Below are 26,342 nucleotides of genomic sequence, written 5' to 3'. Positions count from 1 at the left end.
GAGAGACATGATAAACACTACTTCTGCCGGTGATCAAGCTCAACATCAAATGCCATGTTGATAATATGTATCCTTGAAATGACGTGATGAAAATGGCACTTTTCCTTTGTGATTCTCCTCCAAAAAACCGACTACCCCGTTCTAATCATGAGAAAAATAGCAGACAAATTCCTACTTCTCAAAACTATCAAGAACATCAAAAGCAAGGAAAACCTAAGAAACTCTCAGAGCCAAGAGAAGCCTAAGGATACATGACAACTAGATACAATGTGGTATCTCAGATGAGTTCCTGAGATAGAAAAAGGGCTTTCAGTAAAAACTAAGGAAATCTGAATAAACTATGGACTTTAGTTAATAATATATCAGTATTGGTTTAATAATTATAACAAATGTACCATATTAGTGTAAGATGTTAATAATGAGAAAATTGACTGTGTGAGGATGTGTGTGTAATATGGGAACTCTCTGTACTATCTACTAGGTTTTTTTTGTAAATCTAAAACTATTTTTTTAAAGTCTATTAATATAAGTTAATTGTATTTTTGTATTCAAGTAACTAAGATAAGATGAAAAATTTAAGATATAATTTAATATAACATTAAAAGATATCAAGTACCTGAAAATATAACTAACAAAAGATGTGCACAACCTCTACAGAGAAAATTATAAAATATTAAGAGATGTTAAAGAAGAGGTAAATGAATAAATGATATATCATGAACTGGAAGACTCCACAGTGTATGTACTGATTCTCTCCATCTATTTAATGCATTTCTAATCAAAATTCCAACAGATTTTTGCAGAATGTGAAAAACTGATTCTAAAATTTATATTGGAAAGATGCTAATTCTCTACGTTTATTATCAATTTTATGCAATCTCAATGAAAATCCCAAAACGTTATTTTATGGGTTGTGATCATCTAATTCTAAAATTTATATGAAAATACTAATAGCCAAGAACAAACAAGAAACTTGATGAAGAATAGAGTGGGAGGACATGCTCTACCGGGAATCAAGAATTATTATTGCTATTACAATTAAGCTGTTGTAATTAAGTCAGTGTGGTATTGATACAAGGATAGACAAAAGGCCAATAAAACAGAATAGAATGTCTTAAAACAGATCTGCACATATAGGGACACTTGATATATAATAGAGATGGCACTGCAGAGCAGTGGGGAAAGTATAGTCTCTTCAATAAATATTTAACTGCTCATGCATATGAAAAAGTAATTAAATAGGACCTCACATCATTCACAGAAATAAAATCCAGGAAGACTGAAAATCTAAACCTGAAAGGCAAAACTAAACAGCTTCCAGAAAAGGACACAAGAAAAAAATCTTGATGACCCTGGATAGAAAAGGATTTCTTAAACAAGATACAGAAAGCACTAGCTATAAAAAGAAAAAAAAAAAAATTTGCTCCACTTGACTACATTAAAATTAAGAACTTCCATTCATCAAAACACCATTAAAAACTGAAATAAATACAGAGTGAAATACATTAAAATTAAGAACTTCCATTCATCAAAACACCATTAAAAACTGAAATAAATAAATCAATAATATATTCAAAACTACTACACTGAACTATACACTTAAAAATGGTTAAGATGGGGCTTCTCTGGTGGCGCAGTGGTTGAGAGTCCGCCTGCCAATGCAGGGGACACGGGTTCGTGTCCCGGTCTGGGAAGATCCCACATGCCGCGGAGTGGCTGGGCTCGTGAGCCATGGTCGGTGAGCCTGCGCGTCCGGAGCCTGTGCTCCGCAGCGGGAGAGGCCACAACAGTGAGAGGCCCACGTAACCCCCCCCCAAAAAAGGTAAAGATGGTAAACTTTATGTTATGTATATCTTATCACAATTTTTTTAAAAACTACTATAAATCAATTAGAAAAGGACACACAACCCAAAAGAAAAATAGGTAAAAGACATGTACTGGAGTGAAATACTACACAGCCATAAAAAAGAATGAAATTTTCCCATTTGTAACAATATGGATGGACTTGGAGGGTATTATGCTAAGTGAAATAGAGAGAAAGAAAGCCAGATAGAGAAAGAAAAATACTGAATGATATCACTTATAAGTGGAATCTAAAAAATACAACAAACTAGTGAATATAACAAAAAAAGGAACAGATTCACAGATTTAGAGAACAAACCAGTGGTTACCAGTGGGGAGGGGGAAGGAGGAGAGGCATTATAGGGGTATGGGATTAAGAGGTACAAACTATTATGCATAAAATAAGCCACAAGGATACATTGTACAACACAGGAAATAGAGCCAATATTTTATAACTATAAATGGAACATAACCTTTAAAAATTGCACATCACTATATTGTACACCTGTAACTTATATAATATTGTACATCAAGTATACTTCAATTTTAAATATAAATAAAAATTTAAAAATAAAATTTTCTTTTAATTAAAAAAAAAAAAACTAGTATTTCACAAAAGAGGAGCTCCAAACGGTCAATAAGCATACAAAAAATTTTTTTTTCAGGAAAATGCAAATTAAAAATTCAGTAACCTCCACCCAACAGACTGGCAAAATTTTAAATATCTCACAATAGCAGGTATGGGTAAGGATATAAAACAACAGGACTCTTAAACACTGCTGATAGGAGTATAAAATTGGAACTACTTTAGAAAAGAGTTTTGCCTTAGCTAGTAAAGGTGAAAATAAGTATATCTTATAACACCTGGAAGAAATGCATGAATATACGCACCAGCGTACACATACAGAAATGTTCCCAGAAGCATTGCTTTTAGTAGCAAAAGTAGAAACAACCCAACTATCCAGAACAGTAAAATTAAAATAATAAATTATTCTATGGTTATATAATATGAGTACCAGACATCAATGAAAATAAATGAAAGTTAAGGAACAATGACATTACTAACATAATGTTGACAAGACACAAAAGAATAGAAATAGTATGATTCTATTTATATAAAGATCAAAATGAAACAAAAAGTAGCTATATTGATTAGGAATGCATATTTAGATGGTAAAACTACAAAGAAGAGCAGGAAATGACTACTATAAAAGTCAGGATAGTGTTCACATCCAGAAAAAGACAGGAGATTGTAATGGGCTTCTAGAGTGTTGACAGCTTCTATTTCTTTCCCTGGATGATAATTACTGGATGTTTACTTTATAACATTTTAAATTGTACAATTTATTTTTTATGCAATTTTTGGTGTGTATTGTATTTTAATTTTTTTTTTTTTTTCCTTTCAGCCATGCCGTGCGGCATGTGACATCTTAGTTCCCCGACCAGGGATCAAACCCATGCCCCCTGAGGTGGAAGCACGGCATCTTAACCACTGGATCGCCAGGGAAGTCCCTATATTTCACATTTTTAAACAAAAATTAGAGTACAATATAGGTGAATAGGTATATAACCTTGTGGTGGGGAAAGTATAAGCATATGTACTACTAAATGTAGAAACTATAAAAGAAAATATTTTTTTAAACCTTTGTTAAGGTGGAACTAAAGAAAAATAAAAAAGATTACTGTAGAAACCAAGTCGACACCTCTAGGAGGTAAAGGAAGGGAAGTAGTTATGGTCAGATAGTCATACGCAGAGGGTTTCTAGGGTGCTGGCAATATCCTATTTCTTGACCTTGGTGGTGGCAACATAGGTGTTCACTTTATAACTTTGTGTTTTTTTATAACTTTGTTTAACTATATGTTTTATACACTTCCAATATGTTTATCATATTTCACAATGAAAAAAATATTTTAAAATATGTAAATTTAAAAATTCTTACCTTGATCCGTGAAACCAACTCATTAATTCTTACAGTCCGGGCTTTTTCTACGTAAGATATGAGCTCCATCATCTCTTCTGTTGTCTCAGGGACTTTTAATGCATGCTCTTTGATTGCTTCAAATTCACTGCAAATACTGACATAATACCCTGCTTTATTATAGTTAAAGTAATTAATGCTCTATCACACTAAATAAATTTTATTATGATTACTATAAAATAGGAACTGTGATCCTAAGAAAATTGGTTAATTCACTAATATATCTTAAAATATTTAAGCATAACTTATCTGATATAACTCAAGATACATCATACATCTATAAAATCTATAAAATTAAGGTAACATTTTCTGTGTGACATAGAGCATGCTTTGGATCAAGCAGCCCTACGTCTAAATCCTGCCTCAGCTGCTACTAGCTTTGAGAACTTATGTAAATCTCATAGGTTTAGCTTTCATATTTGTAAAATGAAGTTATTAACATTCATCTTGCAGGATTGTTGTAATACAATAATGAATAATGAATGTAAAAGAGCCTAGCACACAGTACACTCTCAATTACTGGTAACTATAACTATAATTTTTAGTATAATCATCAGCTTAATTATTATTATTATTAGTGTCCCTTGTGAAATGTGGTAAGTAAAAAGATCAAACCTCTGTATACATTTAAAAATCTATGATTCTTTCAGAATATATATGTATGTAAGTATGAACCTAGATACCCTATAGCCATTATTCAACTAAAGGTATATTTCATAGAATTTTTTTCCTTGTACTTGGCAGTATCAGTACTGTCATGCCATTATTAGAAATATCAGAAAAAACCCTTGCAAAAACAAAGTACAAAAGAGGTAAGTGATTTTAAAAATAAATTTTAGTTCATGTAGGTATTTCATTTATATTATGTGAGTAATTATACTTATTCATTCATCTAATAAATAATTGAGTACCTACAATGTGCTAAGCAAAGTTCTAAGCACTGGAGATATAACAGCAAATAGATAAGTCCCTATCATCATAAAGCTTACATTCAAGTTGATGAGAGAGACAAGAGCACATAAATATATAACACAATGTTAAGTGGTAAAAAGTGCTATGAAGAAAAAAAAAAAAAAGCAAAGTAAAGGGATAAAGAATGATGGAGTATAGAGAAGGGGTCAGTATTTTATATAAAGTGGCCAGGAAATATCTCTCTAGAGAGGTGATATTCAAGATGAGAGAAGGAAAAAATGAGTCATTCAAATATCAGGAAAAAAGCTTCCAAGGAAGAAAAAATAGCAAGGATTAAAGCCTGAGGTAGCAATAAGCTTCGCATAGTTTAGGAATGGCAAGCAGGGCAATGTGAATACAAAGGAGAGGACGTAACATGAAATTGTAGAGATGAGCAGGAATCAGATAATGTAGGGCTTGGCAGTTAATTCTTGATTATCAAAATTTTAGGAGGATGCATTAATGTCGATAATGCAAAAAAGACAGATGATTCTACTGTGGGTGCTTTCTTCTTAGTAGAGCAGAATCTGAGTCCCTTGGGGAGTGACATTACAGCAAAAGAAAAAGAGGCTGGAATTCCCTGGCGGTCCAGTAGTTAGGACTCCGTGCTTCGACTGCGGGGGCATGGGTTCGATCCCTGGTCGGGGAACTAAGGTACCACATGCCGCGTGGCATGGCCAAAAACAAAAAAAAAAGAAAGAAAAGAAAAGAAAAGGAGGCAAACAAGATTACTGAGGGCAAGGTGGCCCAAGCAGATACTAAACCAAACTATGAAGTAAGAAAATTGTTCTTTAATAATTATTAATTTATTTAATAAATTGTGCTTAACATAGTGGCACATATTTCCTCCTTTTGATGTTACCTATCTCAAGTATGGAACTTAAACCGGAAAGAATCAAAGAATGAAAGAGGCAGAGGAAAATGGACTTTTCAGCTGCTCTTATGTCATAGGTTTATAATAAGACAGTTATTTTGTTGAAAGAATTTTCCAGAAAAGTGACAGATATTACAAAAATAAATACCAAAAAAGTCATGTCAAACATAAAAATTTTTTAAATTAACTATGGTATTGTCACTGCTCTTACTCAACGGGATTGTTAGAAATGAAGAGTCTAATACTTTACCATCTTCAACATCTTTTTGTAGTATAATTTTGTACAAAGTACAGCTGACCAATACTTAACTTTCTGAGAGTCATGTATTTTTTATTCATTTAAAAATATTTATTGATGTGATAGCTCCCTTTATTGGGTGCCTATTCTATGCCAAGCATGGTGCTAGATACTTTACAAATGTTATCTGTGATCCTAACATTAGTCCTGCAAGGAAGGTATTATTTTTCATAGTTGGCACCGCAGGAAATTGAGGCTTAGGGAAATTAAGTAATTTGCCTAGAGTCACGGAACTAGTTCATGGCAGAGACAGGATTCAAATCCAGGTCTCTCTGATTCCAAGGCACATAATTCTCTTACATTGCTTCTGGGAAAATAAACATAATGGCTAACATTTCTTGAGTACTATACTATGTTCCAGGCACTGTGCTAGGTGATTTATATAAATATTAGTTTTAATCCTTCTAGAAGTTGCAAACTGAAAGTCCTCTGGGGCCAGACAGGTAACAAATAAGTTAAATTATTTAGAGGATCAGTTGCTTGAGCACTGGATGAACAAACCAGAGGCCATTCTCCCTGTCAATGGGAAAGTTTCATCTCAACTCCATTTACCACTATAGGCCTAATGTGGCATGGTCTTCCCACTTTTTCAAGAAAAGTAAGAGATCTGGAGAGAGAGAGAGAGAGAGAGAGAGAGAGAGAGAGAGTGTGTGTGTGTGTGTGTGAAAACTCCTAATTTTGAAATGTTGATAGCAAATTCAAAATTAGTTTAAACAAAATAAAAAACAATGTGAGACAAATAAAACACATTTGCATGACACATTCAGCTAGTAGGCCACTAGTTCATGAATCCAATCTATAGCCATCCTGCCAACTAGGTGTTACTGTCTCCATTTTACAGATGCAAAAAATAAACTAGGTGACACAATAAGTCAGTATCGTGGTCAGGAATGATCCCAGATCTTCCCAATATCACTGAAAGTCTATGGTTTTTTCATTACCATGCAACCTGTATCCAAAAGCTGATGTACGTCAATTTCTTTTTTAAAAAAAATCCTGGGTTGCCTCAAAGCTAGTCTCAAACAGTATCAAACGAAAAGAAACCAAACCAACAAGACTATAACGAAACCCTCTTAGGAAGTAGCTATGGAGAAAAACTTGCAAGTACTTATATTTTAATCTTTTATTTTTAAACAAGAATTGTTACTAGCAAACTATTTCTTTTAGCCCCATAATTCTGAGTTTGGCAACTAATTCTACTTACCTTTCATTTTCTTTCCTATGTTTTGAAGCTATGTCATTTAGTAATATGTTTGCAAACGCTTTTGCTTTGTTTGTTAGGCCTGTCTTCAAATCTTCACAATCCAAACGGACCATAGGAAAATGAGCCCACTGAGGCAAAAGCATTATTTCTGAAGCAAGACTGAAAAATTTTCCTACAAACTTAAAAAAAAGGATTTAAAACAAAAATGCTTAGAATTTTTAAATTCAGCTGTGATTTTATAGTACAGTATTATGGTGAAATTCTTAATTATATGATATAAATATAAATTCATTTCTTTTTGCTAAGTGACTAATATTTTTCCCATTATCGCACAAATCTTTTTTCACCTGTCCTTTCATTAAAGAATTGACAAATCTACCAGTAAATATCCAATACGATGACATTTATAGTATCAATATCTGGACATGACACAAGGTGAAATTTCCCTCAGTAACTATTAAAAAAATTATCATCAAAGCCAACTCATCTCTTGGTTTAAAAACAAACCTGTATCATGTGACAATTTGTGTAGCTGACTAATATCAATACTTGCTTGTGCCATTACTGATGCCTCACTGAAAATTCTAATTCAATCTTCAGGAAAATAAATAAAAGAAATTTTTTGGTTTGGGTCAAAATAATCCAGGAGAGAAACATTGTACCCTGCTGTTACTAACATTCCAAGATATTGGAATTTATACAAATTCCTAATACCCAGACACTGGGATAATTTTTTAAAATTGAGCAAAGTAGTATGGAATAAAACCTGGCAAGCTATGTTGTGATAAGTTTTATGGAAAGTGAAACATATCTACCAACTTTGGGTAACTTTGACTTAATTTCACAATCCATTTTTTTTTATTCCTTTTTTAAAATTTTTTGGCCATGTCGCATGGCATGTGGGATCTTAGTTCCCTGACCAGGGATTGAACCCACACGCCCTGCACTGGAAGCAGGAGTCTTAACCACTGGACCATCAGGGAAGTGCCTCACAATCCATCTTTAATGTTGCCTCTACCTTCCTCCTCACCTCATCTCCACCCTCCACCAAAAGGCCTCACATTCCTTTTATTCTTCCTTAAGGAGACTTTTTCTTCATTTCCCTCTCTCTCAAATCTACCCTATTTTTATAGTCTCCAGTATTTAGTGGATTGGGCTTAAAATTTTCAATGTTTAAAGGAAATGAGGATATTAATTAGTTAGTTTAAAGACCATACTCAGTAGTCTTGGGTTTTTGTTAAAAATATACCAAATAGACAGTTGATAGAGCTGATGGCACCTGAGAAGGGAGAAAAGATGTTTTCTCATTCTCAAAGGCCATCATCCAGTTTTTCAGGGATGTAATTAACAGATATGGAAAATAAAATGGGCTGAATCAAAGAAAACATGGCAACTGGAAACAACACAAATGTCCATTTACAGTAGAATTGATGGCATATTCATATACTGGAGTGCTATGTTATAATAAACTAGGACTATATGCAAAATATGGATGAATTTCATAATGATGAAAGAATAAAAACACAAAAAATACATGTAATATGATATCTTTCATATAAACTTACCATGGGCAAAACTAAACTATATTATTTAAGAATGCATACATAGGTGGTAACTATAAAGAACAGCAAGAAATGTCAGGATAATAGTTTCCAATAAAGAAGGGGGAAGTTTATGGTTGGAAAGAGGCACATGGGTGGCTTCTGGAATACTGCAAAATTCTAACTCTTAATCTAGGTAGTTATTAAGTTATAATTACCTATAAATCTGTACATATCTGCTTTACATGATTTTTGTATTATATTACACTTTTTAATGGAATATTTTAAATGTACAAAAGTAGGTAAAATGTACCCATTTTCCAGCTTCAACCATTATGAACTCATGGCCAATCTTGTTTTCTCTATACCTCTAACCATTCCCCTTCTGTTTTATTTTTACAAAAATCCCAAGCATCATATCATTTCCTCTACATATATGTGTAGTTCATAATTTTTTATTTCTCCCAAATAGGCATACTATTCACAACTATAGTATGTCATAATTGACAAAAAGTCCAGGGGTAGATCACTAAACCTAAAAGTAAATTTTTATATAGTTATGTAAACCATCCAGAAATTATGAAATTCTATAAAATTTCACAGCAAAATACTAGGCCTAAGAAGAGAGTCACTGTGAAACCCAATGAAACATGTTCCCAGCCTAGAGATTTAGGGTTTCCAGATGCTAAAAGTTATGGCCAGGATCAAAAAATTTAGCTGTTAGCTCATAGAATATTTATTGTGCCTATTCTCTGAAGAGCATTGTATTGAGATATATGGTAAAATACAAATGAAAGAGAATATACCATCACTGATTTTATGAAAGTAATAATGCATTTATGAATCCATTATGTACTTTTATAAACACACAAAAACCAAATAAGGTATAAAGTATGCAAATTAGAAAAAACATACAATCATCTCGTAGATACAGAAAAAGCATTTAATGAGATTGGTTCAAGATGGCGGAGTAGAAGGACAGGCTCTCACTCCCTCTTGCAAGAACACCAGAATCACAACTAACTGCTGAACAATCATCAATAGGAAAACACTGGAACTCACCAAAAAAGATACCCCACATCCAAAGACAAAGGAGAAGCCACAGTAAGAAGGTAGGAGGGGCGCAATCACAATAAAATCAAATCCCATAACCTCTGGGTGGGTGACTCACAAACTGGAGAACAATTATACCACAGAAGTCCACCCACTGGAATGGAGGTTCTGAGCCCCACATCAGGCTTCCCAACCTAGGGGTCTGGCAATGGGAGGAGGAATTCCTGGAGAATCAGGCTTTGAAGGCTAGTGGGATTTGATTGCAGGACTTTGACAGGACTGGGGGAAACAGAGACTCCACTCTTGGAGTGAACACACAAAGTACTGTGTGCATCAGGACCCCGGGGAAGGATCAGTGACCCCATAGGAGACTGAACAAGACCTACCTGCTAGTGTTGGAGGGTCTCCTGCAGAGGCGGGGGGTGGCTGTGTCTCACCATGAGGACAAGGACACTGGCAGCAAAAGTTCTGGGAAGCACTCCTTAGCAAGAGCCCTCCCAGAGTCTGCCATTAGCCCCACAAAAGAGCCTGGGTAGGCTCCAGTGTTGGGTCACCTCAGGCCAAACAACCAACAGGGAGGGAAGCCAGCCCCACCCATCAGCAGACAAGCAGATTAAAGTTTTACTGAGCTCTGTCCACCAGACCAACAGCCAGCTCTACCCACCACCAGTCCCTCCCATCAGAAAACTTGCACAAGCCTCTTAGACAGCCTCATCCACCAGAAGGCAGACAGCAGAAGCAAGAAGAACTACAATCCTGCAGGCTGTGGAACAGAAGCCACATTCACAGAAAGATAGACAAGATGAAAAGGCAGAGGGCTATGTACCAGATGAAGGAACAAGATAAAAGCCCAGAAAAACAACTAAATGAAGTGGAGATAGGCAACCTTCCAGAAAAAGAATTCAGAATAATGATAGTGAAGAGGATCCAGGACCTCGGAAAAAGAATGGAGGCAAAGATTAAGAAGATGCAAGAAATGTTTAACAAAGATCTAGAAAAATTAAAGAATAAGCAAACAGGGATGAACAATACAATAACTGAAATAAAAACTACACTAGAAGGAATCAATAGCAGAATAACTGAGGCAGAAGAACGGATAAGTGACCTGGAAGACAGAATGGTGGAATTCACTGCTGCGGAACAGAATAAAGAAAAAAGAATGAAAAGAAATGAAGACAGCTTAAGAGACCTCTGGGACAACAATAAACACAACAACATTCGCACTATAGGGGTCCCAGAAGAAGACAAAGGACCCCAGAAAATATTTGAAGAGGTTATAGTCAAAAACTTCCCTAACATGGGAAAGAAAATAGCCACCCAAGCCCAGCAAGGGCAGAGAGTCCCACACAGGATAAACCTAAAGAGAAACATGCCAAGACACATAGTAATCAAATTGGAAAAATTAAAGACAAAGAAAAATCATTGAAAGCAGCAAGGGAAAGATGACAAATAATATACAAGGGAACTCCCATAAGTTTAACAGCTGATTTCTCAGCAGAAATTCCACAGGCCAGAAAGGAGTGGCAGGACATATTTAAAGTGATAAAAGGGAAGAACCTACAACCAAGATTACTGTACCCAGCAAGGATCTCATTCAGATTCAACAGAGAAATCAAAAGCTTTACAGACAAGCAAAAGCTAAGAGAATTCAGCACCACCAACAGCTCTACAACAAATGCTAAAGGAACGTCTCTAAGTGGAAAACACAAAAGAAGAAAATGACCTACAAAAACATACCCAAAACACTTAAGAAAATGGTAATAGTAACATACATGTCGATAATTACCTTAAATGTGAATGGATTAAATGCTCCAACCAAAACACACAGGCTTGCTGATGGAAACAAAAACAAGACCCATATATATGCTGTCAACAAGAGACCCACTTCAGACCTAGGGACACATACAGACTGAAAGTGAGGGAATGGAAAAAGGTATTCCAAGAAAATGGAAATCAAAAGAATGCTGGAGTAGCAATACTCATATCAGATAAAATAGACTTTAAAATAAAGAATGTTACAAGAGACAAGGAAGGACCCTACATAATGATCAAAGGATCAATCTAAGAAGGAGATATAACAATTATAAATATATATGCACCCAATATAGGAGCACCTCAATACATAAGGCAACTGCTAAGAACTATAAAAGAGGAAATCAACAGTAACACAGTAAGAGTGGGGGACTTTAACACCTCACTTATAACAATAGAGATAATCCAGACAGAAAATTAATAAGGAAACACAAGCTTTTAAATGACACAATAGACCAGATAGATTTAGTTGATATTTATAGGACATTCTATCCAAAAACAGCAGATTACACTTTCTTCTCAAGTGCACATGAAACATTCTCCGGGATATATCACATCTTGGGTCACAAATCAAGCTTCAGTAAATTTAAGAAAATTGAAATCATACCAAGCATCTTTTCTGACCACAAGGCTATGAAATTAGAAATCAATTACAGGGAAAAAAACGTAAAAACACAGACACATGGAGGCCAAATAATACATTACTAAATAACCCAGCGATCACTGAAGAAATCAAAGAGGAAACCAAAAATACCTAGAGACAATGACAATGAAAATACCACGATCCAAAACCTATGGGATGCAGCAAAAGCAGTTCTAAGAGGGAAGTTTATAGCTATACACCCTACCTCAAGAAACAAGAAAAATCTCAAACAAGCAATGTAACCTTACACCTAAAAGAACTAGAAAAAGAAGAACAAATAAAACCCAAAGTTAGCAGAAGGAAAGAAATCATAAAGATCAGAGCAGAAATAAATGAAATAGAAACAAAGAAAACAATAGCAAAGATCAATAAAACAAAAAACTGGTTATTTGAGAAGATAAACAAAATTGATAAGCCTTTAGCCAGACTCATCAAGAAAAAGAGGCAGAGGACTCAAATCAATAAAATTAGAAATGAAAAAGGAGAAGTTACAATAGACACCACAGAAATACAAAGCATCCTAAGAGACTACTACAAGCAACTCTATGCTAATAAAATGGACAACCTGGAAGAAATGGACAAATTCCTAGAAAGGTATAACCCTCCAAGACTGAACAGGAATAAACAGAAAATATGAACAGACCAATCACAAGCAATGAAATTGAAACTGTGATTAAAAATCTTCCAACAAACAAAAGTCCAGGACCAGATGGCTTCACAGGTGAATTCTATTGAACATTTAGAGAAGAGCTAACACCTATCCTTCTCAAACTCTTCCAAAAAACTGCAGAGGAAGGATCTGCCCAATCTCATTCTATGAGGCCACCATCAATCTGATACCAAAACCAGACAAAGATACTACAAAAAAAGAAAATTACAGACCAATATCACTGATGAATATAGATGCAAAAATCCTCAACAAAATACTAGCAAACAGAATCCAGCAACACATTAAAAGGATCATACACCATGATCAAGTGGGGTTTATCCCAGAGATGCAAAGATTCTTCAATATATGCAAATCAATCAATGTGATACACCATATTAACAAATTGAAGAATAAAAAGCATCTGATCATCTCAATAGAGGCAGAAAAAGCTTCTGACAAAATTCAACACAATTTATGATAAAAACCTTCCAGAAAGTGGGCATAGAGGGAACTTACCTCAACATAATAAAGGCCATATATGACAAACCCACAACAAACATCATTCCCAATGGTGAAAAACAGAAAGCATTTCCTCTAAGATCAGGAACAATGGCAATCAGAGAAGAAAAAGAAATAAAACGAAGACAAATTGGAAAAGAAGAGTTAAAACTGTCACTGTTTGCAGATGACATGATACTATACATAGAGGATCCTAAAGATGCCACCAGAAAAGTACTAGAGCTAATCAATGGATTTGGTAAAGTTGCACGATACAAAATTAATGCACAGAAATCTCTTGCGTTCCTATACACTAATGATGAAAAATCTGAAAGAGAAATTAAGGAAACACTCCCATTTACCATTGCAACAAAAAGAATAAAATACCTAGGAATAAACCTACCTAGGGAGACAAAAGTCCTGTATGCAGAAAACTATAAGACACTGATGAAAGGAATTAAAGATGATACCAACAGATGGAGAGATATACCATGTTCTTGGATTGGAAGAATCAATATTGTGAAAATGACTATACTAACCAAAGCAATCTACAGATTCAATGCAAGCCTTATTAAATTACCAATGGCATATTTTACAGAACTAGAACAAAAAAATCTTAAAATCTGTATGGAGACACAAACGACCCCGAAAAGCCAAAGCAGTCTTGAGGGAAGAAAATCCAGCTGGAGGAATGAGACTCCCTGACTTCAGACTATAAAAAAAAAGCTACAGTAATCAAGACAATATGGTACTGGCACAAAAACAGAAATATAGATCAATGGAACAGGATAGAAAGCCCAGAGATAAACCTATGCACCTATGGTCAACTAATCTATGACAAAGGAGGCAAGGATATACAATGGAGAAAAGACAGTCTCTTCAATAAGTGGTGCTGGGAAAACTGGACAGCTACATGTAAAAGAATGGAATTAGAACACTCCCTAACACCATATACCAAAATAAACTCAAAATGGATTCGAGACCTAAATGTAAGACTGGACACTATAAAACTCTTAGAGGAAAACATAGGAAGAACACTCTTTGACATAAATCACAGCAAGATCTTTTTTGATCCACCTCTTAGAGTAATGGAAATAAAAACAAAAATAAACAAACGGGACCTAATGAAACTTAAAAGCTTTTGCACAGCAAAGGAAACCATAAACAAGACGAAAAGACAGCCTTCAGAATGGGAGAAAATATTTGCAAACAAATCAACAGACAAAGTATTAATCTCCAAAATATATAAAGAGCTCATGCAGCTCAATATTACAAAAACAAACACCCCAATCAAAAAATGGGCAGAAGACCTAAATAGACATTTCTCCAAAGAAGACATACAGATGGGCAAGAGGCACATGAAAAGATGCTCAACATCACTAATTATTAGAGAAATGCAAATCACAACTACAATGAGGTATCACCTCACACCAGTTAGAATGGGCATCATCAGAAAATCTACAAACAACAAATGCTGGAGCGGGTATGGAGAAAAGGGAACCCTCTCACACTGTTGGTGGGAATGTAAATTGATATAGCCACTATGGAGAACAGTATGGAGGTTCCTTAAAAAACTAAAAATAGAATTACCATATGACCCAGCAACCCCACTACTGGGCATATACCCTGAGAAAACCATAATTCAAAAAGTCACATGCATCCCAATGTTCATTGCAGCACTATTTACAATAGCCAGGTCATGGAAGCACCCTAAATGCCCATCAATAGACGAATGGATAAAGAAGATGTGGTACATATATACAATGGAATATTACTTAGCCATAAAAAGGAATGAAATTCAGTCATTTGTAGAGACGTGGATGGACCTAGAGACTGTCATACAGAGTGAAGTAAGTCATAAAGAGAAAAACAAGTATCGTATATTAACGCACGTATGTGGAACCTAGAAAAATGGTACATATGAACTGGTTTGCAGGGCAGAAATTGAGACACAGAAGTAGAGAACAAATGTATGGACATCAAGGGGAGAAAGCGGCAGGAGGTGGTGGTGGTGGTATGATGAATTGGGAGACTGGGATTGACATGTTCACACTGATGTGTATAAAATGGATGACTAATAACAACCTGCTGTATAAAAAAGTAAATAAAATTAATTTTTTTTAAAAAAGCATTTAACAAAATCTATCACTCTTTTGTGGTAATAGCACTTAACAAACCAGGAATAGTAGCCAACGTCCTCAGCTTGATAAAGAGTATCTAGGGAAAATCTACAACTAATATTATATTTAATGGTTTAAAAAATAATGTTTTCCCTCTAAGATCAAGAACAAAAAGGGTATCTACTCCCACTACTTCAACTCAACATTATACCAGGGGTACTAGCCAGGGTAATTAAGCAGAAAAAAAAAATGAGGCACCCAAATTAGAAAGGAAGAAATAAGACAATCTCTACTTGCAAATGACATATTATATATAGAAAACCCTAAACAATATACACACATATACATAAAACTATGAAGATTAATAAAGTTCAACAAGTTTGCAGGATATAAGACCAATATACAAAAATCAATTGTATTTCTAGACATTAATGATCAACAATACAAAAATGAAATTAAGAAAACAATTCCATGTATAACATCTTCAAAAAATAGAATACTTAGCAATTATATTTTATGAAACAAGTACAAGACTTATAGAACACAAAAATGTTGGGGGAAAATGGAAAAGCACTATATGATGGACTGAAATGATACAGACCAGCCTCCCTGTAACCTATTAGAAATATGCTCTATTATGTTCAAGAATGTAAAATAAAATATGAACATAGTAAAGCAAAAATAATATTTACAAAACAATTTGGAAAACATCTGAAACAAAAATGTTACTTAATATGAGTAACAGCAGTTTAACACCAGAGAAAAAAGGATAAATGTATTTATTTATTTATTTATTTTGATTTATTATTTTTGGCTGCATTGGGTCTTCATTGCTGTGCACGGGCTTTCTCTAGTTGCGGCGAGCGGGGGCTACTTTTCGTTGCGGTGAGTGGGCTTCTCATTGTAGTGGCTTCTCTTGTTGCGGAGCACAGGCTGTAGGCGTGCAGGCTTCAGTAGTTGTGGCTCGAGGGCTCAGTAGTTGTGGCTCACAGGCTCTAGAGCACAGGCTCAGTAGTTATGGCACACAGAATGAGTTGCTCCACGGCATGTGGGGTCTTCCTGGACCAGGGCTTGAACCTGTGTCCCCTGCATTGGCAGGCAGATTCTTAACCACTGCGCCACCAGGAAAGCCCTTAGTGTACTTAAAATGATGGAAAAGAACTATCCAAAATGAACTATAGAGAGAAGAAACTGAAAACTCTGAACAGAACTTCAGTAACCTCTGGAATAATATCAAACAGTCTAATATACATGAAATTGGAATTCCAGAATTGGGGGAAGGAGACAAACAGAAAAATTTGAAGTAGTAATGTCTGAATATTTTCCAAGTTTGATAAGAACTAAACAGACCTAAGAATCTCAACAGTATTTCTTCTCAAACAAAAGAAATAAAAAAGAAACAATATAAAAGCACTTCACAATCAAATAGCTGAGAAGCATCAAAAAAGAGAAAATCTTAAAAGAAGCCAGATTTTTTAAATTACAGAAAGAAACCCAGAAAACACTTCCAGCATGACAACATGAGGAGTTCTGTGGAGTTCTGCTCCCCAGTGAAACTGGTGAAAATTATTTTAAAAACAAGCATTTAATTTAAAGCCTCTGAAAATGGTCATAAGAGTATACAGAAAATGAAGAAACATCTATTCATGAAAATCTATGAATATTTGGTAAGAAAAGTGAGAATCTGTGGTATTTGAACCTGGATTGCTCCCTCCCTCCGTGTTCCCAGCTCAGCAAGGTTGATATTCCACTCCAGATAAGTGTACTCAAGAACACAGGGCTATCTTTCCACACAGGTTCCAGCTGGAGAGCTTAAATAGCTGTTGATAAAGCTACGTTCTTGGTGAGTACAATTAGAAGGTGGGGACTCCCTTGTTCCACCCAGATACCACTCATGGAAGGGAGGGTCTACCTTGGTCATGGTACCACTGAGAATACTGCGACATCAATCACACTTTCCCTGGCTGGTAAGGTGGTGGTTCCGTATCAGAAGAAAGACAGGAAAACCTCAGGTTATGGCTCTTCACTCCACTGAGGGTTCAACCCCTTCAGTGGGATTGTCACTGAGAGAAGCATGTCATTATCCCCATTCCCAGCTCCAGGGCCGTGGCTCAGAGATTTTGCCTGGAAGTGAAGGGGAAGCAGGTCATAAAATAGATACCTCCTAATCTTTTCCCAAAGGAATTGACTTCATTTGCAATAGAGCATGGAAAAGTTCAAGCCTAAGTGTGCCCTCAAAAACATTGGAGGTTGTGGTAGGGAGCAACTGTGAGGAAGATTCAGGGATTTGGTGAAGATTTGGGCTAAATCACAGACCGGCTAGTTTGAGGGAGAGAGCCAGGGAAGGAGACTGCTGGTAGAAGCCCTCCTAGGATAGAATAACTATCAAACACTGACCCTGGGAACTGCTCTTTCAAGGGAGTCTGAATTTGATTAATCAGTAGAGCAATTTATACTTCCATGGCATTGTTGAAAACAATACAGCAATTAGCCAACAAAAAGTGAAAACTAACAGCTATGTGTGGCCAGAGAAAGAGAGAAGAAAGCCATTTGAAAGCATGGCCTCCCAGGAAGACTTTGGGCACACCAAAAGCTGCGGCTCCTGGAGGAGCAACATCAAAAGCTTAATACTTCAGAGGGTGGGGGAGAGAAACAGGCTTCACTAAAATAATCTACCCAGTCATTAAACAAATAAACAAGCAAATAAAAATAACAAACTGGAAAGGGGAACAGGGCCTAGAGTTGCTACAATATATTATCTAAAATGTTCAGATTCCAACAGAAAATTATGAGACATACAAAGAAACAAGAAAGTAGGACCCATACACTGGTTTTAAAAAACGCAAAAAACAGAAACTGCCTGTCAGCACAACCAAAAACAATCGAATTTAACAGAAAAAAACTTGAAAGTTGCCATTACAAATACGTTCAAAGAATTAAAGGAAATCATGCTTAAAGAAGTAAAGGAAGGTACAATGACCATGTCTCATCAGATAGATGAAAGGTTTAGAAATTATATATATAAAAGAAAGAACTAAATGGAAATTTTGGAGTTGAAAAGTACAAAAACTGAAATGGAAAATTCTCTAGAGAGGCTCAACAGTAGATTTGAACTGACAGAAGAAAGAATTAGCAAACTTGAAGGTAGATTGATAGAATTTATGCAATCCAAAAAACAAATGGAAAAAAAAATGAAGAAAAAACCAGAGCCTCTGTTAAATATGGGACATGATTAAGTGGACCAATGCATGTGTAATGAAGAAGGAAGCACAAGAGAGAGAGAAAGAAGCACAAAAAATATTCAAGACCACAATAGCTGAAAGATTCCCAAACTGATTGAAAAACACCAATCTACACATCCAGTAGTTCAAAGCACTTTAAGATAAATGCAAAGAGATTCAGAAACAGACACATGATAGTAAAAATACAGAAAGCCAACGACAAGGAGAAAATCTTGAATCAGCAAGAGTTAAAAACTGTCAACCAAGAATTCTAAATCCAGAAAAGCTATCTTTCAAAAATCAAGATAAAATAAAGATATTTCCAGATATACAAAAACTGAGAGAATTTTTTAAGCAGACCTGTCCTATAAGAAATACTAATGGAAAAAAAAAAAAGAAAAGAAATACTAATGGGACTTCCTCAGGTTGAAAGCAAGTAACCCCAGATGATGATTCAAATCCATAAGGAAAAACAAAGAGTACCAGTAAAACAAATTACGAAAGTATAAAAGATAGTATAAGTACATATTTTTCTCCTTCTTTCTCTTAACCAATATTAAAAAGAGATGTATAAAATAATATGTATAATACATATCATATATATTATATCTATATTATATATAATGCATAAAATAACATGTACAATAATGTATTGTTGGGCATCTAACATACAGAAATGTACATATATTTTAAACATAAACGTAAGAGTACAAAGAAGAAAGGTGGAGGCAAAGCTGTACTGGGCTAAGGAAATGACTACAGATGGTAAAGTAATAATTATAACAATGTATTGTTGGGCTTGTAACATTAATATATGTAATATGTATAACAATAATACCACAAAAAGGGGGAAAGTGTATAGAACTATATAGGAATAATGTTTCTATATCTCACTGGAATTAAGCTAGCATAAATCTGAAGATATTTAAGTTAGGCTTCTCTCATAAGCCCTAGAATAAACACTAAAAAAAACTTTTTTAAAAATTGAAAAAAATCATTAAAGAAATGTAATTGCTTCATTAGAAAATATTCATTTAATGTAAAAGAAAGCAGTAAAAGAGGAAGAATAGAAGAACAAAAAAGACATGAGACATATAGAAAACAAAAAGTAAAATAGCAGACAGAAATAAAACTATATTAATAATACTAAAAGTGAATAAATGACCAGGACTTCCCTGGCAGTCCAGTGGTTAGGACTCCACACTTCCACTGCAGGGCACAAGGCTTCGATCCCTGGTTGGGTAACTAAGATTCTGCATGCCGTGCAGTGCAGCCAGAAAAAAAAAAGAAATTCAGTTTAATCCTAATCAAAATCCCAGCTGGCTTCTTTACAGAAATTGATTTTGAAATGTACATGGAAATACAGAAACCATAGAGTATTCAAAATAATTTTGAAAAAGAAGAAAAAAGTAGAGAACTTATAATTAATACCTAATTTTAAAACTTACTGTAAAACTGCAGAAATCAAGATTATGGTATTGGCATCAGAATAGATCTATAAATCAATGGAAAAGAATATAAAATCCAGAAATAGACCCACAAACATAGAATCAATTGAATTTCAATAAAGATGTCAAGATAATTTAATGGGGAAAAGACAGTATTTTCTTTTTTTTGTTTTTGGCTGTGTTGGGTCTTCGTTGCTGCACACAGGCTTTCTCTAGTTGTGGCGAGCAGAGGCTACTCTTCATTGAGGTACACGGGCTTCTCAGTGCGGCGGCTTCTCTTGTTGTGGAGCACAGGCTCTAGGTGCATGGACTTCAGTAGTTGTGGCACACGGGCTCAGTAGTTGTGGCATGTGGGCACTAGAGAGCGCAGGCTTCAGTAGTTGCAGCGGGTGGGATCAGAAGTTGTGGCTCATGGGCTCCAGGTGCATGGGCTTCAGTAGTTGTGGCACATGGGCTTAGATGCTCCTCAGCATGTGGGATTCTCCCAGAGCAGGGATCAAACCCATGTCCCCTGCATTGGCAGGTGGATTCTTAACCACTGCACAACCAGGGAAGTCCCAATGATGGTATTTTCAATCAATGATGTTGGTACAGCTTGACATCCACATGGAAAAAATCGAACCATGACTCATATTCCACACCATATGTTAAAATTATGTATGATGGGTAACGGACCTAAATGTAAAAGCTGAAACTATAAAAAGTCTGGAAGAAAATATAGGCACAAATATTTGTGACCATGGAGTAGGCAAACAAAAAGATAGAGAGGACCTTAAAAAGAACGAACCTTAAAAGAAAAAATTGATAGACTGGAATTCAATAGAATTTAAAATGCCTGCTCCTTGAAAGACATGGTTACAAAAAGTGAACAGTCAAGGCATATACTGGGAGAAAATATTGCAAAACATTTTTTTTTTTTTTTCCTGTACGCAGGCCTCTCACTGTTGTGGCCTCTCCCGTTGAGGAGCACAGGCTCCGGACGCACAGGCTCAGCGGCCATGGCTCACGGGCCCAGCCGCTCCGCGGAATGTGGGATCTTCCCGGATCGGGGCATGCACCCGTGTCCCCTGCACGGCAGGCGGACTCTCAACCACTGCGCCACCAGGGAAGCCCATTGCAAAATATTTTGCAGATAAAAGACTTTTAGCCAAAATATATAAAGACAGCTTAAAACTCAATAATAAGAATTTTATAATAATATAGCCCAATAAAATAAATCCATTATAATTAAACAATAAGAATAAAAAACACAACTTAAAATATAAAAATTACTAGAACAGAAACTTTATTTTTAAGAAGATACATGGGTGGAAAGTAATATATTAGAAGATATTCAGCATCATTAGTCATCAGTGAAATACAAATTAAATCCACAATGAAACAACCAATGGGTCACTGAAGAAATCAAAGAGGAAATAAAAAAATATCTGGAGACAAATGAAACACAATGATCCAAAATATATAGGGAAAACAAACTTATGGTTACCAAAGGGGAAAGGGGGTTGGGGGATAAATTGGGAGTTTGAGATTAGCAGATGCAAACTACTATATATAAATTAGATAAACAACAAGGTCCTACTGTAGAGCACAGGGAACTATATTCAATATCCTGCAATAAACAATAATGGAAAAGAATATGAAAAATAATATTTATGTATATGTATAACTGAATCACTTTGCTGTACACCAGAAACTAACACAACATTGTAAATTAACTATACTTCAATTATATATATATATATATATATATATATATATGAGATACAGCAAAAGCAGTTCTAAGAGATAAATTATAGTGATACAAGCCTACCTCAGGAAACAAGGAAATCCTCAAATAAGCAATTTAACCTTACAGCTAAAGGAACTATAAAAAGAAAAACAAAATCTCAAATTAGTAAAAGGAAAGAAATAAATATCAGAGTGGAAATAGAGATTTAAAAATTAATAGAAAAGATCAGTGAAAACAAGAGTTGGTTCTTTGAAAAGATAAACAAAATTGATAAACCTTTAGCCAAACTCATTAAGAAAAAAAGAGAGAGGGCCCAAATAAATAAAATCAGAAATGAAAGAGAAGTTACAACTGACTCATAGAAATACAAAGGATCACATGGCATTGTTAACAACAATTATAAGACAATAAAATGGACAACCTAGAAGAAACGGACAAATCTTGAGAAATGTACAATCTGCCAACACTGAATAGGGTAAATATAAAGTATGAACAGACCGATTACCAGTAAAGTAATTGAATCAATAATTTAAAAACTCCCAACAAACAAAAGTCCAGGACCAGACAGATTTGTAGGTAAATTCTACAAAACACTTAAGAGTTAACACCTATCCTCAAACTATTGCAAAAAACTGCAGAGGAAGGAATGCTTCCAAATTCATTACATGAGGCCAGCATCACCCTGATACCAAAACCAGAAAAAGACAACAGAAAAAAAGAAAATTACGGGCAAGTATCACTGATGAACATAGATGCAAAAATCCTCAACAAAATATTATCAAACTGACTTCAACAATACATTAAAAGGATCATATACCATGATCAAGTGGGATTTATCCCAAGGATGCAAGGATGATTTAATAACTGTAAATCAATCAATGTGATACACCATATTAACGGAATGAAGAATAAAAACCATCTGATCATCTCAATAGGTGCAGAAAAATCTTTTGGCACAATGCAAATTCCGTTTATGATAGCAACTGTCAAAAAATGTGCATAGAAGAAACATACTTCAACATAATAAAGGCTATATTACACAGCCAACGTCATACTCAATGGTGAAAAGCTGAAAGCATTTCCTCTAAGATCAGGAGTAAGACAAGGATGCCCACTCGCACCACTTTTATTCAACGTAGTATTGGAAGTCCTAGCCACAGCAAACAGACAAGAAAAAGAAATAAAGGGCATCCAAATTGGAAAGGAAGAAGTAAAACTGTCACTGTTTGCAGATGACATGATAACCCATATAGAAAATCCTAAAGACACCACCAAAATAGTGTAAGAAGTAATAAATAAATTCAGGGAAGTTGTAGGATGCAAAATTAATATACAGAAATCTGTTCTGTTTCTACATGTTAATAATGAACTATCAGAAGAAGTTAAGAAAACAGTCCCATTTACAACTGCATCAAAAAGAATAAAATACCTAGTAATAAATCTAGCCAAGGATGTAAAAGACCTGTACTCTGAAAACTATAAGACATTGATGAAATACATTGAATCAACACAAACAAATGGAAAGATATACCAGGCTCATGAAGTAAAAGAATTAATACTGTTAAAATGACCATACTTCCCAAGGCAATCTACATATTCAGTGCAAGCCTACCAAAGCATCAATGGCATTTTTCATAGAACTAGAACAATTAATTCTAAAATTTGTATGGAAACACAAAATACCCCATATATTGTTTCCCTAATTACCTACTCTTCAGCCATTTGGGGTTTATTTGACGTTCTCTGAACACCTCTAAATACTTTTGGCCTTTTCTTACGTTACATTTCCTCTCTTCTCCACCTATAAACATCTACTTCAAAGTCCAGCCCACTTTTCACTTTTTCTAGAAACCTCCACCAATTTCCAAAAGCAAAAGTAATCATTCCTTCTTGTGAGCTTCCACAACACTTTGTCCTTATCTCCATTCTAGTACTAATCTCAATATATTACAGTTGTTATTTCGATGTCTGGCTTCCATGCCAAATACAAGCTCTTGAGGATAATGCTTATGTATTATTTATTTTTGCATCACCAAAATCTTGCTATGTCTCTGAATGTGATGAAAGATATTTTTGTTGAATCAATGAATGAGTTAAATGAATGACTAGGGAAATTATTAGATGAACATATGAGTTTACTAAAATGACGTTTTGAATAAGAAATTCTGTTAACTTAGACTGAAGCATTTGTTTTTTAGAATAAAAAGATCTTAATTTTAAAAAGAAATTCAAAGACATTAATGAAAAAGAATTAACACTTACCTCTGTGTATTCATCAAAAGTATGATCTTCTGCCTGAAAAGTCTCTATCAGCTTAACTGCAGTCCCATCAAGGAGCCAATTGTATTTTTCAACTGAAAATTAATAATCTAACTTAAATCTCAGTAACACCCTCTTAAAAAGGTAAAGTGCTTGTTTTATATAGTCATAGAATGGAGTAGCCTATTCAATTAAATATTATTAATAGACTATTAACATACACTAATAGGAACAGACAGAATAACATAAAATAGACTTAATAAGCAAACCAGGTTAAATGCAAACTTTTAAAATAAAGATAATAGGGTACGTAAAATAACTTAGAGGTACAGATAAGCCAGTCAATAAAAGGTTTTGGTTAATAGAATGTCAAATAACAACTATCTATCCTGACCCCATAACACACTTGAGGAGGCTACTGAGCTGCAGACTCTTCAAAACTATTCTTAGAAATTACCTTGCTTTTGCCCTTGATTTAACTTTCTCCTTATGCCAACAACTCTTCTCTCTACATTTTGGCTTTGTGACCCTGCTCCAATTAACATTCACCCTTTGGACTGAACAACAGAATTCAAGTTTCTTGGGTTTGATCCATGACTCTGCCAAAAGCTGTGCCTATGCTCACTTCTGGCTCTCTGCTCTTTCATGACAGATCCAGACAACCAAATAACTGACCAAATTCTAGTGAAATAAAATGGCATTATTTTATGGCAAAAAAAAGAGATATAATATTATGTGGCATATATACCATATGTCTCATAATGTTTTCTTGCACCTTCTAAGTTATGATGTACTGCCACCTTCAGTGTTTCAAGAGCCCATTTTAACACATGTTCAGGAAGTTCTGTGTCAAGATTCATAGTTGTTGAAGTTCCTGATAGCCAAGAGGGTACTGTTTGGACATTCTAACATAAATAAAAATGACAATTCATGAAATAAATATCTGTGCAATTGATCTATATGTAGATCTTATACTATACTTTTAAAAATTCATTTCAGATTTCAGCGGTCCAAGAAAAGATAACCTGATGCAAAATAATGATTTAAAATTGTCTGTAGTCTAATATAAAACCTTAGTTGGGTTAGCTTTCTATCATTCAACAAATATTTATTGAGGAACTATAATGTTGAAGTGATTATACTAGAAAGCTCTAGAAAGAACAAACATGACTTGGATCTTGTTCTTAAGAAGTTCACAACTCAGTAGGGAACATGAGACATACACAAAAATATCAATTCATAACTGCAATAAAAGTTATAAGAAGAAAAAAGTCATTTCAAGCCAGGAAACTTTCTCAAAGAGAAAGCACTTTTAACTTAAAATAACCTGGAGGATGGAAAGAAAACAACGAGTTATAACATTTAATGTACATATACACTTTATAGATCTTCAAGTCAATTTAAAAGTTCAAAAAAGGGCCATATAAAGAAACCCAATGGGCAGAGTCACAGATGTAGAAAACAAACTTATGGTTACCAGGGGGTAAGGAGGAAGGAGGGATAAATTGAGAGATTGGGATTGATATATACACACTACTATATATAAAATAGATAACTAATAAGGACCTACAGGGAATTCTACTCAATACTCTGTAATGACCTATATGGGAAAAGAATCTAAAAAAAAAGACTGGGTATGTGTATATGTATAACCAATTCACTTTGCTGTACACCTGAAACTAATGCAACATCATAAACCAACTATACTCTAATAAAAATTTTTTTAAAAAGAAACCCAATGGATAAGAATAAAGAAATACCTGCAGAGCTTCAGCTATTCGCTCAACCAAACCCAAAACAACATCTTCCAAATCTTGAAAAGTAGGATAAAATTCCATTTTATCATCATCAAACGTCAATTCCATCTTAAATATCGGCAGCCCTCGTTGATCTTCTTGGTCAAAGAGTTTTACAAATCCTTCTACAGTTCTCTTTAAGAGCTCTTTTAGCTGCATGATGCCATAAGTTATTATTACTTTAGAAAGTACAAACTGAACCTTTAGCTAAAATCAGTAACCTATTGCCTATAATTAATTCACTCTACCAATCCATTTAGTCCTGAAAATTATCTTCATTCAGCAAAATATGTTCTTAATAAATATAGTCTAAAATAAATAGGACAAAATATACAAACTTTAATTTTTCTATGGAATATCAACAATCTTAAAATGGCAACTCAGAATCTTCTACATCCTTTAGTAATTCTGTCCCTGGTACAGAA

The 26,342-nt window shown here is 34.7% G+C and overlaps 2 protein-coding genes across 2 annotated transcripts in view; both read right to left on the bottom strand.

The window, feature by feature from the left end:
- Positions 1-26,342, bottom strand: part of ARF4 (ARF GTPase 4) — a 1,077,785-nt gene that overhangs the window by 970,909 nt on the left and 80,534 nt on the right. The window lies entirely within an intron of this gene.
- Positions 1-26,342, bottom strand: part of DNAH12 (dynein axonemal heavy chain 12) — a gene marked incomplete at both ends in the record, with an annotated part of 211,972 nt that overhangs the window by 151,349 nt on the left and 34,281 nt on the right. The window contains 5 exons of the mRNA XM_082848988.1: positions 3,783-3,918; positions 7,149-7,327; positions 24,125-24,216; positions 24,870-25,026; positions 25,882-26,070. Of these exons, the coding sequence (XP_082705114.1) occupies positions 3,783-3,918; positions 7,149-7,327; positions 24,125-24,216; positions 24,870-25,026; positions 25,882-26,070 (753 nt within the window). The remainder of the gene's footprint in view (positions 1-3,782; positions 3,919-7,148; positions 7,328-24,124; positions 24,217-24,869; positions 25,027-25,881; positions 26,071-26,342) is intronic.

This window comes from Leucopleurus acutus (genome assembly GCF_964270905.1).
Source record: "Leucopleurus acutus genome assembly, chromosome: 10".
NCBI lineage: Eukaryota > Metazoa > Chordata > Mammalia > Artiodactyla > Delphinidae > Leucopleurus > Leucopleurus acutus.
The sequence above is the reverse complement of the archived record's forward strand: the minus strand, read 5'-3'. Positions and strand labels throughout refer to the sequence as shown.